The sequence below is a fragment of the Felis catus genome, chromosome D1 (assembly GCF_018350175.1).
Source record: "Felis catus isolate Fca126 chromosome D1, F.catus_Fca126_mat1.0, whole genome shotgun sequence".
NCBI lineage: Eukaryota > Metazoa > Chordata > Mammalia > Carnivora > Felidae > Felis > Felis catus.
The window spans coordinates 105,179,252-105,194,322 of record NC_058377.1 but is presented as its reverse complement, the minus strand read 5'-3'; the positions used below and the strand labels follow the sequence as shown (position 1 = coordinate 105,194,322).

General features: G+C 56.3%; 2 protein-coding genes and 1 long non-coding RNA gene across 10 annotated transcripts in view; 2 read left to right on the top strand and 1 right to left on the bottom strand.

The window, feature by feature from the left end:
- Positions 1–5,799, top strand: part of DDB1 (damage specific DNA binding protein 1) — a 29,262-nt gene extending 23,463 nt beyond the window's left edge. For all 4 annotated transcript variants that reach the window (XM_045039379.1, XM_003993422.6, XM_045039380.1 and 1 more), the window contains 6 exons: positions 1,464–1,634; positions 1,991–2,100; positions 2,377–2,546; positions 2,746–2,848; positions 4,264–4,387; positions 4,978–5,799. In XM_045039379.1, the coding sequence (XP_044895314.1) occupies positions 1,464–1,634; positions 1,991–2,100; positions 2,377–2,546; positions 2,746–2,848; positions 4,264–4,387; positions 4,978–5,061 (762 nt within the window). In that variant the 3' untranslated portion in view covers positions 5,062–5,799. The remainder of the gene's footprint in view (positions 1–1,463; positions 1,635–1,990; positions 2,101–2,376; positions 2,547–2,745; positions 2,849–4,263; positions 4,388–4,977) is intronic.
- Positions 5,337–10,186, bottom strand: LOC109492157. Its single transcript, XR_002736384.2, has 2 exons — positions 9,962–10,186; positions 5,337–8,648 (listed from the first exon to the last, which is right to left on the bottom strand). It is a non-coding gene; the product is annotated as an uncharacterized LOC109492157 (long non-coding RNA).
- The window catches only part of VWCE (von Willebrand factor C and EGF domains), a 27,308-nt gene continuing 20,871 nt past the window's right edge, over positions 8,635–15,071 (top strand). For all 5 annotated transcript variants that reach the window (XM_045039382.1, XM_045039384.1, XM_023239897.2 and 2 more), the window contains exons 1-4: positions 8,635–9,733; positions 12,219–12,313; positions 12,437–12,526; positions 12,828–12,956. In XM_045039382.1, the coding sequence (XP_044895317.1) occupies positions 9,624–9,733; positions 12,219–12,313; positions 12,437–12,526; positions 12,828–12,956 (424 nt within the window). In that variant the 5' untranslated portion in view covers positions 8,635–9,623. The remainder of the gene's footprint in view (positions 9,734–12,218; positions 12,314–12,436; positions 12,527–12,827; positions 12,957–15,071) is intronic.

The following is a 15,071-nucleotide window of genomic DNA, read 5'->3' as shown; positions in this document are numbered from 1 at the left end:
AGTCAATGCAAAAATTATTAGGGAGATATTTTGTGAGTTATTCATACAGAGACTTCAAAACCTGCTTTGTGTTTTTACTCTTAAAGCACATCTCAGTTTGGGCTAGCCACATTTGAGGTGTTTTGTAGCTACCTGTGGCTAGTGGCTGCCATATTAGATAGCAGACAGAACCTGCTGGGTTAAAGAGTGGACCTCCTGGATTTTTGGTGGTGTCTGACCTTGGTTTTGACTGTCTCCAGAGCAGACAGACTGTGAATGGAGAGTGAAGGGGGTGGGGGGTGTTGCCGGGAGCATGTTGAGTGTTTGGCCCCATTTTTACTCCACTCTTGGAGTGGGCTTACCCAAAGATGGGGGGCTCTGGGTACCCATGACCCTGCCGATGGAGGTGTGGTAGCCATTGTAATTGTCACGCATGACTCTTGGAGGGTAGGCACCTCTTTGGAGTCTGGTTTCTTTACACATACCCTGAGAAATCATGGCCTAGTATGTTCTGTCCAGCAGTTCCTGTATGTGCCGAAGCCTTGGGCGGGACCACCTGGATCCTGAGGGTCTGTCAGGGCAGGCTTCTCCAGGGAGTGGAGTCCTCTGACTGGGTTGTGCCGAATATGTATCTGTTTGTCTGCTGGACTGTAAAGCATCTTCATCAGTTTGGAGGTGTGGTTGTAACTGAAGAAACATAGCAGTGGAGAAGAAAAAAGGGGGGAAAACTCTTTGGGTGGAGGGGTGGCCACAGATCTAGTTCTTTGGGCCCTTCCTTCCTTCCTCTCTCTTCTTTCTCTCTTTCTTTCTTGAGCGCACACACTCGTGCAAGTGGAAGAGGGCGGAGAGAGGGAGAGAGAATCTTAAGCAGGCTCCACGCTCAGTGTAGAGGCCAATGCAGGGCTTGATCCCACGACCCTGGGATAAAGACCTGAGCCTTCAGTTATTTGAAAGAGTCCTTGAGTTATTTGACCATGTTTCTGTTGGACTTTCTATTACATTTTCTCTGCTCATTGGGTTCACGTCAGAATGTTCTAAGAACATATGTTCTGAGAAGGGTTCAGAAAAGACGGTTCTTTGGGAGGTGATCTTGTTCCTTCCTGATAAAGATGGATCTTCTTTCTCCAGAAATACTTCTGTAGGTCAGTTCTCAACTGTCAGTCACGAGAAGACCATCTTTTGTTGTGTCTTTAGTATTGCTTGCGTTGCTGTTTACTTGGTATCTTTCTTGACACTGGACTCATTTTTTTTTATGTAAAGGAAAACTTTTTATTACCAGTTTGACGTGCTCACTCTATTTTCGTATCTCGTAAGTGTGTGATACCAAAATAAAATATTCACGCAAGTTCCGCAGCAAGCCGGCTCACCTCCCATACTGCACTTCGGTAAATGGTGCTGCACGTGGAGGCTTGAAGAGGGGGACGGGGGCCGTTCTGAGAGGTTTGGGGCCCCTCGGGTTGAGAGAGACGAGATGTCCTTCCCAGGTGCGGCTTTATGAGTGGACAACAGAGAAGGAGCTTCGCACCGAGTGCAATCACTACAACAACATCATGGCCCTCTACCTGAAGACCAAGGGCGACTTCATCCTGGTGGGCGACCTGATGCGCTCAGTGCTGCTGCTTGCCTACAAGCCCATGGAGGGGAACTTTGAAGAGGTAGTTGGGGTGGGGGCAGACTTCTCACGATGTGGCCTCCGCGAGTGTTTCTGCGGTGGGGAGGGGTAATCAAGCCCAGCGGGGGCAGGTTTTTCCCGGAGCATCCTTTCTGCTTTGGTTAGGTGTTTTCGGAGGACCCTCCCCTGGCACTTGAATCTCACCATTCAGCTGCAGCCAGCTGGGAGGCACTGGCCGGAGATGGGGGGTAGCGTCTCCGTAGAGCGGCAGTCGTTAAACACAGGGCCGTCTCTTCCGCGGGGCGGGCTCTTGGCCTCTGGCCAAAAGACCAGTCGGAGAACTCGCTTCCGTTACACACTGCTGATTATATTTTCTTGTTGTACCTTACCTACTTGAAGATTGCTCGAGACTTCAATCCTAACTGGATGAGTGCTGTCGAAATCTTGGATGACGACAATTTCCTGGGGGCTGAAAATGCTTTTAACTTGTTTGTGTGTCAGAAGGATAGGTGAGTGACCAGCTTTGGGGACGGCGGGGCGGGGGGCAGGGCCCCCGAGTGGTGGATGAGGACGTCGGGTCCTTTCTCGGTGTCAGCGCGCCTCCTCACTGAGGTAGAGTTCTTCCACGAGGGAGTCAGAGCCACAGCAGTCGGTGTCTCCAGGCCGCCTCCTCCGCTGGGGCGTGCGTGGGCTCACCAGGGACGCGGAGCACATGGTGTCCCGTGCGTGTGGTCCGTGGCGGGGACGGGAGGTGCAGGGAGCGAGTTTCTCACACTGCCTTTCAGCGCTGCCACTACCGACGAGGAGCGCCAGCACCTCCAGGAGGTCGGTCTCTTTCACCTGGGCGAGTTCGTCAACGTCTTCTGCCACGGCTCTCTGGTCATGCAGAACCTGGGCGAGACTTCCACGCCCACACAGGGCTCGGTGCTCTTCGGCACAGTCAACGGCATGATTGGTAAGGCGGGCACCTGCAGGGCGCGCTGCGGCACAGACCCCCTTTCGGAGGGACGCGGACGGCGGTGGGCCGCTGCCAAGGCGTCCGCTAGCAGAGGCTGCCGCGAGCTCGGCTCTCTTCGCGTGGCTCCCCCGGGCTGCCCTCGGAGGAGGAAGGGTGCCGCGGGCTCTGCGGCTCACGGCTCCCTTTGCTTCTCCAGGGCTGGTGACCTCGCTGTCCGAGAGCTGGTACAACCTGCTGTTGGACATGCAGAATCGACTCAATAAAGTCATCAAAAGTGTGGGCAAGATCGAGCACTCTTTATATCCTTTCCAGGGGCGTGTCCCAGCACAGGTAGACAGCTGCATTACCCTAGGCTGCTTCTGGAAACTGCTGCTGTTTAGGAACTGTCTTGACTAGCTTCCCATGGGGAATGGACTTTTGTGGGTTTTGTTTTGTTTTGTTTTGAATGTCTGTTTGTTTTGAGCAAGCAAGCATGGGGAGGGGGCAGAGAGAGAGCTGAGCAGGCTCCCCACTGTCAGCACGGAGCCTGATGCGGGGCTTGATCTCAGATGTTCGTGAGAGTATGACCTGAGCCAAAATCGAGTCAGATGCTTAGCAGACTGAGCCACCCAGGCACCCCAGTGTGTGTGTGTGTGTGCTTAATATACTTCTGGAAAAATTCAAAGACACAGTAGCAGAGAGAATAGTATAGCGACTCCCCATGTACTTATCACCCAGCTTACCTGGTTCATTTTAGAAATGTATTATTTGTGTCCTTGAAATATGCCTCTGGTCTTTCTGACCTTACGTGTCAAACAGGAAATTTAGATGACCATGTAGGAATGTGCTTTCAGAGATCTTGTTGGGGACAGCAGGGTCTGAGAACTCTTGTGAGAGAGGCTGGTGGGAGAAGAAGGGAAAAGTGAAGAAGCCGAAAGCTCCAGAAGCCCAGGGGTCAGGCCCCTGTGACACCCAGGATCCAAGGACTGCTGGACATTTGCTTAGTCCTGGAGATAGAAGGAGTCCTCCCCAGGCAGGAGGGCGGGAGGGCTCTGGGCCCTTTCCGAGGCAGGACGGCCCAGCTCTTGCCTGCGATAGAGGCGATGGGCTGGTGTGTCAGCTTTTGCTACCCAGCAGGGCTTTTGGCATGCTTCTTCTCCCACTAAGCCCCAGTTTATTCATCTGTGTAGATCAAGGTTACACTTAGAAGCGTGGTTCTTCCCGGGTGTGCACGTCGGACTACCTGGAGTGCTTGTGGAAAACATCCGTATGTGGCCAGGCTCTGTGCTAAGGAGACGGTCTGATCTGTAGTTTTCTTAAAGTATTTTTTTAATGTTCATTTATTTTGAGAGAGAGACAGACAGACAGACAGAATGAGAGACATAATCCCAAGCAGGGTCCGCACTGTCAGCACAGAGCCCGACACGGGGCTCGATCTCATGAACTGTGAGAACATGACCTAAGCTGAAATCAAGAGTTGGATGCTTAACTGACTGAGCCACCCAGGTGCCCCTGATATGTTTTAAAAACATTTTGAAGATCACTCTACTAGAGAATATTTGGATCAGGTGATAATTTTACCTAAGGCCTTTCAGTTCCAAAACTGTCTAAAGAGCAAACATTTCTTGTTCTCATCCTGGTGATCGCTTTAGATTGTGGTGTTGGGCAGAGGCGGGGATGACTGAGAGTAAGGCTGTTTGCAGATAATTGCATGTTCCTTAACTCACCTGTCCACCTGGAGATCCTTTCATACTGAGCGAAAGACAGAACCGGCCACAGGCTTCATTGATGGAGACTTGATTGAGAGTTTCCTAGACATCAGCCGGCCCAAGATGCAGGAGGTCGTGGCAAACCTACAGGTGAGCTGTGCGGTGTTTGGACTGTGACCCAAGTCCATGGCGGGGCCAGGCGTGCTGGAGACACCAGAGTGCCGGTGTCTCCTGCCTCCACCCCCAAGTACCAGCGGCCCTTTCTAAGTAGTTTCCTACCCACGTGGGAAGGTGGAGTCTGAGGGCAAGGGGATGTGGCTGAGGGTCACGGCACTGTACTAGGAACTTCACCTGTGTGACCTCCAGGAGTGAGGGCATATTCGGGCATGTGCAGATCTCTGGCAACCCACAGATGGGAGGCAGGGTCAGGATCCTATAGGGAAGAGACCTTGCCACAGTGCAGAGTTTTGGGGTATTGTTCACTGGAGATGGTGCCTCTGGGGGACATTCTGGAAGGGAGAGAAATGTATGCCAGGTGGTGGCCTTCGAACCAGCTTTGCTGTCAGGAGACCTTGCTGACTTGTACCTTTAAGGAAAGGTGTGGGTTTCTGATGAGACCTCCTTCCCTGCCGCGGCAATACTGCCGACAGGTGCTTCTCGCTGTGACTGTCCTTTCGCCCCTCCCTGGGGTGAGAGAGCACCCCAGTGGCCCTCACGGTCCTCCCCTTTCCTCATTGCAGTACGATGATGGCAGCGGAATGAAGCGAGAGGCCACCGCCGACGACCTGATCAAGGTTGTGGAGGAGCTGACGCGGATCCATTAGCCAAGGGCTGGGGTCCCCTTTCCCAGACCCTCCCTGAAGGCTTTGCTCTCCTGCCCTGCTCCCCTCCCCCACCACTGTCTTCTCGGCCAGGGGAAACCTTCCCCTAAGCCAGCTGTCCCAGAGGCCACAGTCTACCTGTGTGGAAATGGGGATTTCTTTGAACTAAAACCAGTTCACTGGAGACCTGGGAACAGGGTGAAGGTGAAGTATTTTCTCCCTGGATGTTTACCAGTCTCAGATGATTCCAGCCATCGCTTTGGACCACCAAGCCTTGATTGGTGTTGCCGGTTGTCCTTCCAGGGAGGGAGTTTGCAGCTCTTGGGCTGAAAAGAAGCTCTGTGTGTGCGCGCGCGCGTGTGTGTGTGTGTGTGTGTATGTGTGTGTGTATGTGTGTGTGTGTGTGTATCACACTCATGCATTGTCCTCTGCTATCTTTTTATTTAGGTTGGGGTGTGGGGAGGCTGTGGGGAGGGGGGAAGGGGGTGGGACGGGTCATTGTCTCTGAAGTGAGAGCTTCCTTTTGCTTTCTCTATTGCCTGAGAGCTTTGGGTCTGGAGGCCTGACCACCAGGCCATGAGCTGCTCTGAGTCTGAAACCTGGAGATGGTGGGTGTTACCCAAGCCACAGCCTTTTTTGTCTCTGGGGAACGGCCTTCTTCCGAGAGAAGAAGGTCGGGGGCCGTGAATTGGTTGTTAGTTTCCGAGTTTTACCAAATAAAGTAGAATCTAAGAAGAAAGATCCATTTGCTTCCGCTTTCCTTCCTGCTGCCCAGCTCCCCAGCATCAACCCGGTCACACTGCAGCGGTTCAGTGTAAAGTCCTTCCCTCCTTTACGGCAGCTGCTGTAGTCACTTGCCTTTGCTGCTGCAACAGCGGTTCCCAAGGAGGGAAACGACAGCTGCGTCTTCTTTGCCACGTGATCGTTTTTGGTGGGATCCCAAGGATAATGGGAGTCAGGTCTTCAAAATTCAGTGGCCTTGATTGCTCTTGACCCTGTAGCCACCATTTGATTCCCAGCCGCCTCTGTTAGTAACCTGCTGGGCCTGGGGGTTGCTTGGGCTCCCTTTCCTGGTGTCATTTTAGACACGTGTACAGCATCCGGCCAAGCAGCCCCCAGGCGCTGCTCCTTGGCCGGGGCGAGGAGCTCCTCATGCACCTCCCAGCTTCCTGTTGCCACATGCCCTTTGGAGTCTGATTTTATTTCCTCTGGTTTAATCAGGTAAACCTTTGGCGCCTTGGGTTTGAGAATACAGGAGTAGGACACGTTTAGGGTTCACCCTTCTGTCCAGCAAACAGAGCCTGTCTTCTTTTGGCTCAGTGGGTCACAGTGTCTGGGCCCACATTTCCACCAGTGACCCAGTGGGAATAAAGGCTGCTCTGTCCCAACAGTGGAGAGGAGGGTTGATCCTGGGCATATTGGCAGGCTCCTTTAAGACCAGCCTTTGATACAGTGTCAGGAAAATTGTGGTTTCAAGTTCAAACTGTGGTTTCGGGAGATTCTAGCTTAAAAGAGAAAGGGCAAGGAAGCATCTCCGCTTTGGGGGTCTTCGGGAGTAAGTCTCCTTTCCTAGGAGGCATTCCGTGTGTTTCTTTACTGTTCTATTCCCCTTCCTCTTCTGGGATTTCTGAGGGTGGGGAGTAAGGGTCTTAAGGGAAAAAATAATCAGCATCTCTCAAAAAAAACCACAGTTTGAACTTGAAACTCAACACTGTGATTTGAATTCTTCAAGTCATGGTTTGAATTGAAAAGGCCTGCCCCCATGCCAGAGACCAGCTTTAATGAGGCAGTCAAGCAACGGTCTCCAGATTGTGATTATTTTAAAAATTTAATCCTAGATGGAGGATTGACTCTAAGGTGCGGAGGTGAGAAAGAGACTGTGGTGGGAGGATTATTCCGGCCCTTTTTCGTGGTCTGACCTGCAGCCGCGGAGACCTGCTACCTTGAGTAAGGAGGTTCTTCCGTATCAGTGGCTTCAGTCTTGACTTTGGGAGCTGTGGAGTCCTTGCAGTTTTGTTTTGTTTGCTATAATCTTGGGTATATTCACTCTGGATTGAATTCCAGCAATCCTTTGGAAACTGACGTTCTCCCGCCACACTCCCACAACCCCTCTTAAAAACGATTAATCACCTCTCGAGGGGTGAAAGGTTGCCCTTGGAGCTTTGCTACAGCCAGCTGGAGTGGCTCCTTTCCATGTAGGCGCTGATGAGCTACTCACCCCAGGCCTCTGCACGAAGGGACCTTTGGGAGAATAATAGAAACACTGACTCATCACATGACCATTTGGAAGGGTCACAAGCCAGAGGCCGCCTTTCTGCAGCCAACAACAACTTGGATCCTCCGCCCTCAGTGGAGGGTCCCTTTTGTTACGGAGAAGCCACAGGCCACAGAAGTGGGGAGGAAACACGGAGGAGCTGTGACGAAGGGGTATGCCTAAACTAGTCCTTGGAGACGAACAATATTAAATTCGAGGCTCTCAGAGTCCAAACTCTGAGAAGCCTCGAGGTCTAACAACCCAAAAGACAAAAGAAAGTAGCAAAACACCAAAGGAAAGAAGCGAACTGATGATAAGAGGAGCAAGGTGAATGCCCTAAGGTCCAAAAGGAACTGGGGGAAAGGAAAGAAATGCCCGGGGCTGTTGAGAAAGTGGTTTCTTTTGGAACTCACCGAGGAATGAGTAAATTTTGGAATTTACCATGTCTTAAACATCCCGGGCTCCTCTTGAGGGGAAAATGAGGATTTGCTTCAAGCACAAAGCTGCAGGTCAACTGTCCAGCTGCTCAGTGACCAATATGGAGCAAACCCTGCTGTAGTTCCAGGGGTGAGCCGGTGGCGGAGGGGACAGAGAGTAGCGGAGTGTAGGGAGGAGGCAGCTGAGTCGCGCTGGAGCGCGGGAGAGGCTGGCACGAGGTGGGACAGGTGTGTGCAAGGGAATTTTTGTCTTGTGTAAATGTGTTGAGAACTTGTGGGTAGCTCCTGAGACCAGGAAAAAGGAGCACCTGTGTGAGTGGTGGCCAAGGAGGAACGATTAAGGGCAGCGGTGTACTAGATTTGGGGGGGGGGCTCAAGTGAAGGAAGGGTTTTGGTTTGTTCTTACTCTTGAGTAATTCAGGGCTGGGTTCTCGACTCTGTGGACACCAGAACACTTTTTTGAAAGTAACAGGAAGAATGGGTAGAAATAGGAAAGTCACACTCATCTTACGCCACAGAATTTTGGTGACCTACTCGCTGAGAATTTGTTGCTTCGATTGGAAGGTGGATCAAGCGTGACAAGGTGAGACAACAGGCCTATCTTCGAACATCTTCGAAAAGTCGACCTCACAGGTTCAGGGAGGGAGATTGGCTTAGTAACTTGCGCTCAACGAACAACAGTAACAACATAAAAACATGACAGCCAAGAACACCTCTCCTGGAAACTTAGGTTCGTGTGGATGCCAGGAAAGCCAAGTCCTGTTGGGCTGTGTCGACAAAAGGATGGTGTCTGGGAGGAGACCAGAGTCCAGACCGTTGGTGGCACAGCATGTCCGTCTGTGGCCGCGGGTGTTATGATGGGTCTCAGTGACAGCCTAAGGTGGCCTGTAGGAGGGCAGCTGTAGAGGCAGAACCAAAGGAGCTGGGATTCTTTACACTTCCCAACCAATGCAGTTCATCAAAACTGAGTTGGGCTGCCTATTGACAGGGAGTTCCTTATCCCTGGAAGTGTTTGAGCAAAAGCTTGACTCACTGGAACTGGGCCGCTAGGGAAGATCCCTGCACAGGGCAGAGGGCACACAATCTGGTCATCCTTCCAGCTTCCTCCCAGCTGGACGATCCCGATTTTCATCCACCCCCCTGCCTACCAGTCTCCGATTGTTGGCCTGGGGCAGCTGCAGAAATGGGCAAAGAGCAGCCTGTGGGTTCAAGACCCGCTAGTGCCCCCTGGCCGGGGCGCAGGTGGATCCACTGACCCCGCGCACCCAGGGTTCGCGTGCTGATCTGCTGGCAGGCTGGGAGCCGGCCTAGAACTGCCCAGCAGCGCCGTGACCCAGCGTCCCACCTTCTCGTGACAACACAGGCAACTCCCGCTCCACGGAGACCGGCAATGCCCCGGCGCACAGCCTCCCGCGCCAGCCTTGCTCCGGGAGTCTCTTTCCTCCCAGGGCCTCAGTCTGACGCCCACAGCCCTTCTCAGGAAGCTGACTCCCAAACCCGGGCAGGGGGTGTGGGCCGAGGCCGAAACCCCGCCCCCAGGGGTCCCTGATCTTTGCCCCCGCCCCGGGCTCCGCGCCTCCCCTAGAGGCCACCGGCCGGCCGGCGGCGCTGCCTTTTGTGCGTTTCGCTCCGAGGTGCCAGAGACCCCCCACCCCCACCCCCCCACTCCCGCCACAGCCGTCCGCCGCGTCCCCTCGCGGCCCCCGGCCCCTCCTCTCGGAGTCCCCAGCCCCCCTGCTCGGCTCTGCGTGCCAGCTCGGGGCTCGCTGGTTCGCTCCCCGCGGCGCCAGGAGGAGGGGCGAGGGCCGGCAGCCCCCTCCCCCGCGCGCGGCGCCGGAGCCCAGCCGAGCCGGGGGGACCCGCCGCCGCCGGTCATGTGGGCCGGACTGCTCCTCCGGGCCGCCTGCGTCGCGCTCCTGCTGCCGGGGGCCCCGGCCCGCGGCTACACCGGGAGGAAGCCGCCCGGGCATTTCGCGGCCGAGAGGTAAGCGCCTCGAGCCCCTCCCCTGCCCCGCCGCAGGGGCGCTCCCGGCGTGGGGCAGAAGGGCGCCCCGGAGCCGCCGGCAGTCGCGCCTCGGGGCTCCCCTCCCGGGCGCTGTCCGTGCGCGGGCGCAGCCCGGGGAGGGGGGGGGGGTCCGGACAAAGAGACAGCAGCCTGTGCTCCGGGCGGGAACCCGTTCTGCGCCCCTGGAAGGGCTGTCCTGACAAGAACCTGGGGGGATGGAGATCCAGGCGCTGAGTGAGCCCCTCTGAGTCTGCCCTGGCGCGCGGACCCCTGGCGAGGGCAGCCCGGGACGTGCCACCTGGTCTCCGGAGCGGCTGGTCGTCGCTGGCGAACGGGCCTCCCGGCCGCGCCGGCCGCGCCGGGGCTGGGGGCTTCCTCTGCGTCCAGGCTGCACGCACGCCCCTGGACCTTGGAACCGCCGGGCTCTCCCTGGGTCACGTTTCGGTTTCCGCCTGTGCGCGCGCGCGGGCGGGGGTGGGGTGTTTGCCCCTTTGCTCTTTCCCGGTTGATGCCACCCTCCCCTCGAGTCCCCTCCCGGCGGAGGCCGGGCCGCCGCGTGTGCGTGATGCTCCGAGCGAGGGAACACGGTGTCAGCGGGCGGCCTGGCCCGCGGCCACCGCCTCGGGGGGCGCGCAGGGGGGCGGCCCCGCCGGGCTCGCAGCTCGCACGTGTGCTCCGCAGCCACCGCCAGTTCCTGCCCAGATGGGCCGGGCCCCCGCGGCGTTTCACAGCCTTCCAGCCACCTGTCTCCCCGTCACCGCCAGCCCTAGGAGGCTCCTTGGGGCGCTCGGCCGCCGCCCACCTGAGGGCGCGGCTCCACCAGCCTCGCGAGCATCCTTCCGTCCGCCGCTCTGGTGGCACCCCAGCCCCTTTCAGAGCCCCGTCTGAGGAGCCGGAGCCGCTGGCTCCTCTTTCCCAGGCTGCCGACAAAATCGCTCTAGCAAGGGGTAGCGGGTGGGACATCACTGCCAGCACCTCCCACCCCCAGCCCCCCAGCCCCCAGCCCCCCAGCCCCGCGCTTCTTTGCTTCTTCTGTGATAACTTCAGAGAGGGGAGAGTCTTTGAGGCTCCGGGGACCGTCTGCTGCAGATGTTTCTGGACCGCCGTGTGCCGAAAGTTCCCCTTTCCGGAGCACTTGTCGCTTTTGACAGATACTCTCAGGCGTGGAGTGAGTCTGCCTTTCCCGTGTGGCCAGTGCCTGCTGCGGCACCTGGCACGTGGCGCGTGTTCTGGGTGCTCCGTAGACTGCCTGAGTGGCAGCATATTCCCAGCAGCCTCCGTAGGGCAGGGCTTTCTTGTTCCTCTCCTGCGGTGCCGGGATTCCCAGTTCTAAGCAGGCTGGGCTTCATCTCGGCGCCTAGCCACCACAGGACCAGTTCCCCTCACCACCTCCATCCCCCTCCCGGACTGTGCACCTGCTGTTCCCTCTGCCTGGAGCACCCCCACCCCCCTCCGCTCTCACAGCCTGCCCCTACTGTACTTTTTCCTGCCTCAGCCTAGATTCTGTCCTTCCACGAAGCCTCCCCTGACCCTCCTTGGGACTCCAAAGCCTGTCCCATTGTGGCACTTGTCACACTATTTCGTTTCCGCCTGGTTGTTTGTCTGCCCAGAGCCCCTTGAAGGTGGGGAAAGTGACTTGTTCCTGGCTGTACTGCTATGCCTCACCCAGGGTCAGGCACACGCTTCCCTTTGCTGTTTTGGGCAGCTTGCTGGCACCCCCCCCCCCCCACCACCACATTGATGTCACCTGGGGAATGACCTCTCTCTGGCTTCTCTGGGGCTGGCCTCCTCCTTTGTCTCTTCTGCTGGCTTCCTTTCTCAACCTTTCCCTCGACTGCCATTTATGGAGCACATACTATGTGCCGGGCGGGCATCGCTTTTGACACTGAGGTGAACAAAAAAGATGAAGCCCTGGTCCTCAGAGAATGAGAGGGGAGACAGACAATGAACAAATCAACAAATGGATAAGTAACCGAATGCCCCAGAAAGTACGTGTTATGAAGAAGAATAAAGCAAGATAAGAGTGGGCAGGAAGGATCTCTCTGAGAAGGTACATGAGCCGAGAGACCTGGGTAAAGGCAGAAGAGAGTTGGGTGCATTTCTGAGGAAGAACCTTCCTGACGGAGAGAGCTGCAGGTGCAAAGGTCCTGCGGCAGCCACGCCTGGGGCTCTTCAGCCATTGCCATCTTTCCCCGTCAGTGCTGAGGCCCCTCTCTCCCGGCCACTCCGCCTCTGTTCATGTGGCAGGTATCTGTAGGAGGCTGATGTCTGTTTTCTCACCCCTTTTTCTTTGTCCTGCCTCCGGGAGAGACTGTCTGGGTCGTTTTTCTTTGGGGACTTCCCACCGCCCCTCTGGCAGGTTTCGAGAACTATTTGTTGACTGGCCGGGAGACTTTCACGGCCTGGTAGACCAGTCCCTTGCCCGGTGCGGAAACGTGGAAAAGCATTCTCTCCTCTCTTCCAGACGCCGGCTGGGCCCCCACGTCTGCCTCTCGGGCTTCGGGAGTGGCTGCTGCCCTGGCTGGGCACCATCCATGGGCAGTGGGCACTGCACCCTTCGTAAGTGCCTGTCCCTGTGCCCCAAACATCCTCCACAGCAGGGCGCTCACTCCCTGGGCTGGCCTAAATAGGGCAGATTGGGGGCCCCAGCCCCCACTACCTCACCTGCATTTCTCCTCTCAGCCCTCTGCTCCTTTGGCTGCGGGAGGGGTATCTGCATTGCTCCCAACGTCTGCTCCTGCCAGGACGGAGAGCAAGGGGCCACCTGCCCAGGTAACGGGGTGGCGTGGGGGGGGGTGGGGCATGGCTGAGACTATGTGCCAGGCACGGGGTTTGGCCTTAGAGTATCATCTTCCGACAACCACCTAGGTGGGCGTTCTCATCCCCGTTTTATAGATGAGGAAACTGAGGCACGGAAGTTAGTGGCTCGCCCAGGGTTTCATGGCTAGTAAGTGGCAGTGCTGGATTTACGATCGGGCCTTTCTGCCTCCCCAGCCCCTTCCCAGCAGAATTGAGGTGGGGACGGCCGGGAGTGGGGCGTGGTGTGTGCTCACCCGTGTGCTGCCTGTTTCAGAAGCCCACGGACCCTGTGGAGAGTATGGCTGTGACCTTACCTGTAACCATGGCGGCTGTCAGGAGGTGGCCCGGGTGTGCCCCGTGGGCTTCACCATGACAGAGACGGCTGTCGGCATCAGGTGTACGGGTGAGAGACCTGGGAGCTGGCGGGGACGGGGCGGGAGGGGATTCTGTCTCTGCCGTCCTTCCAGAACAGTCTGCAGAGAGATGCAGGGCAAGGCTGAGCCGGGGAGAGCTCTGGTTTGAAAGTGGGCAGGGAGGTGCCGGCCCTCCAGATGCCCAAATATCCATCTGACAGATATTTGGGCAGCTCGGGGCCAGGAACTTGAGCGAGGGGCTGCGGTGACGAGTCGTGGGTTGGCCCCCGCTTCGCAGTCGGAGGAGGGGAGACAAGTAAGGGTAACCGCAGCCCCGTGCGACGGGACCCTAAGTGGTGAAGTGCCTGGAGGCGGACCCACAGGGGGACAGATAACCAGGACTGGAGTCAGGGTTGACCACGGAAGGCTCCCTTGGGAACGTGATGTTTGAGTCACTGAGGGATGCAAACCTCAATAATTACTGTGTAAAAGTGTGATTCGTTTGTGATTTCAAAAAGTTCTTTTTTTTTTAATGAAAAAAAATTTTTGTTAATGTTTATTCATTTTTTGAGAGACAGAAACAAGAGAGTAAGTGGGGAAGGGGGAGAGAGAGAGAGAGGGAGACACAGAATCCGAAGCAGGCTCCAGGCTCCGGGCTGCCAGCACAGAGCCTGAGGCGGGGCTCGAACTCATGAACCACCAGATCCTGACCTGAGCCGCAGTCCTAAGCTTACCCGACTGAGCCCCCCACGCGCCCCTGTGATTTTAAAAAAGTTCTTACAGACCAAGTCTGTTACCTTCCTCAGAGGCAGCCTCTGGGACCAGTTTCTTGCATATCTTTCCAGAGAGTTGAAAGAAAGCCTTTTTTTGAATTTGGACTTTGTAAAAATAAGGTCTCTTCCCCAAATATAAAAGTGAAAAACAACTTATTTTGGAACATTTGGAAAGTAAAAGGAGGGTAGAAGATGAAAACAAACATGTCCCCGATGTCCTAAATGAACTTGTTTTTTCTTCCCTTTTCCCTGGACGTGTGTGCGTGCGTGTGTGTGTGTGCGCGTGTGATGCATATCTGTGTGTTTTATAAATTGGCATCGGTCATGCCTTATCCATAGTTTTTGCTCCTTATTTTGCTCACTTTATATGGTGAGTGGGGAACAGTCCTTACAACATAATTTTTACCGGCCACGCCTGTGGCTGCTGTCACTGCTGTCCCTCATTTAGGTCGCCTGCAGTGTTTCGCTGTCGGTAATGCTGCAGGAAGGAGGCTTCTCATCGGCCTTTCTCAGTATTCCCAGAAGGAGAACCATTGGGCCAAGGGTCTCACTAAGGAGTTTTGGTGCTTGGGGCCCATTGCAACATCCTCTTCAGGCAGGCTGAAGCAATTCATCCTCCCCTGCATGTTTTTCATGGGGAGTACTTCCTGCCTACACTTCTTGTTGCCCGGGGGACTGGGTCAAGGAAAAGCCAGAGAAGAGTGTCAGAGCTAGCACCGAGCAGGGCAGCACTGGCCGCCACCACGAGGGATCCCGGTGGGATGGGGTTAGTCAAGGTGGGCTTCCTAGAGGCGGCGGTTGTGGTCCCGAGGGGCCCGCTGTGGGGAGAGCAAGTAGAGAGAATGCAGGTGCCCTGCAGGCACGGGGCCAGGGGGTGGGAGACTCGGATGCAGACTGCAGTGGGCGGTTGCAGATGCTGTGGGTCCTTGAGAGCCACCATGGACCACAGTTCTTAGAGGAGGAAGGGATGCCATGAAGTGGGGGTGGGGAGTTCTGTCCCCTGGTGCCCCTCACCCTGCAGGCGTGAACTGCCCCCCCCCCCCGCCCCGCCCAGAGGATACTTGGATCCAGTCACCCCTACCCTGGGCAGAAGCCTCAGAACCTCATCGGCACTCCGCAGCCGAGCCTTAACCCACTGCTCCAGCCCTGTCTCCCGCTGCCCCTGTCTCTGTGCCTGGCCCCTCCTCCTGCTGCCTCCTGGTCCTCCGCCCAGTGCTCCTCCAGTGGCCGCTGGGGCCGGGCGTCACCTGGGGGGGGCACGTATCACCCGGCCGTGCGCTGGCCTCACAGGCATGTGTCGTGGCTCTTAAATGTTATCAGACCGTAACCAGCCGGAGAGTCTGTGCCATGTCTTGGTCACATTTGTGTCCTCAATGGCCCCCCCCTCCCTGC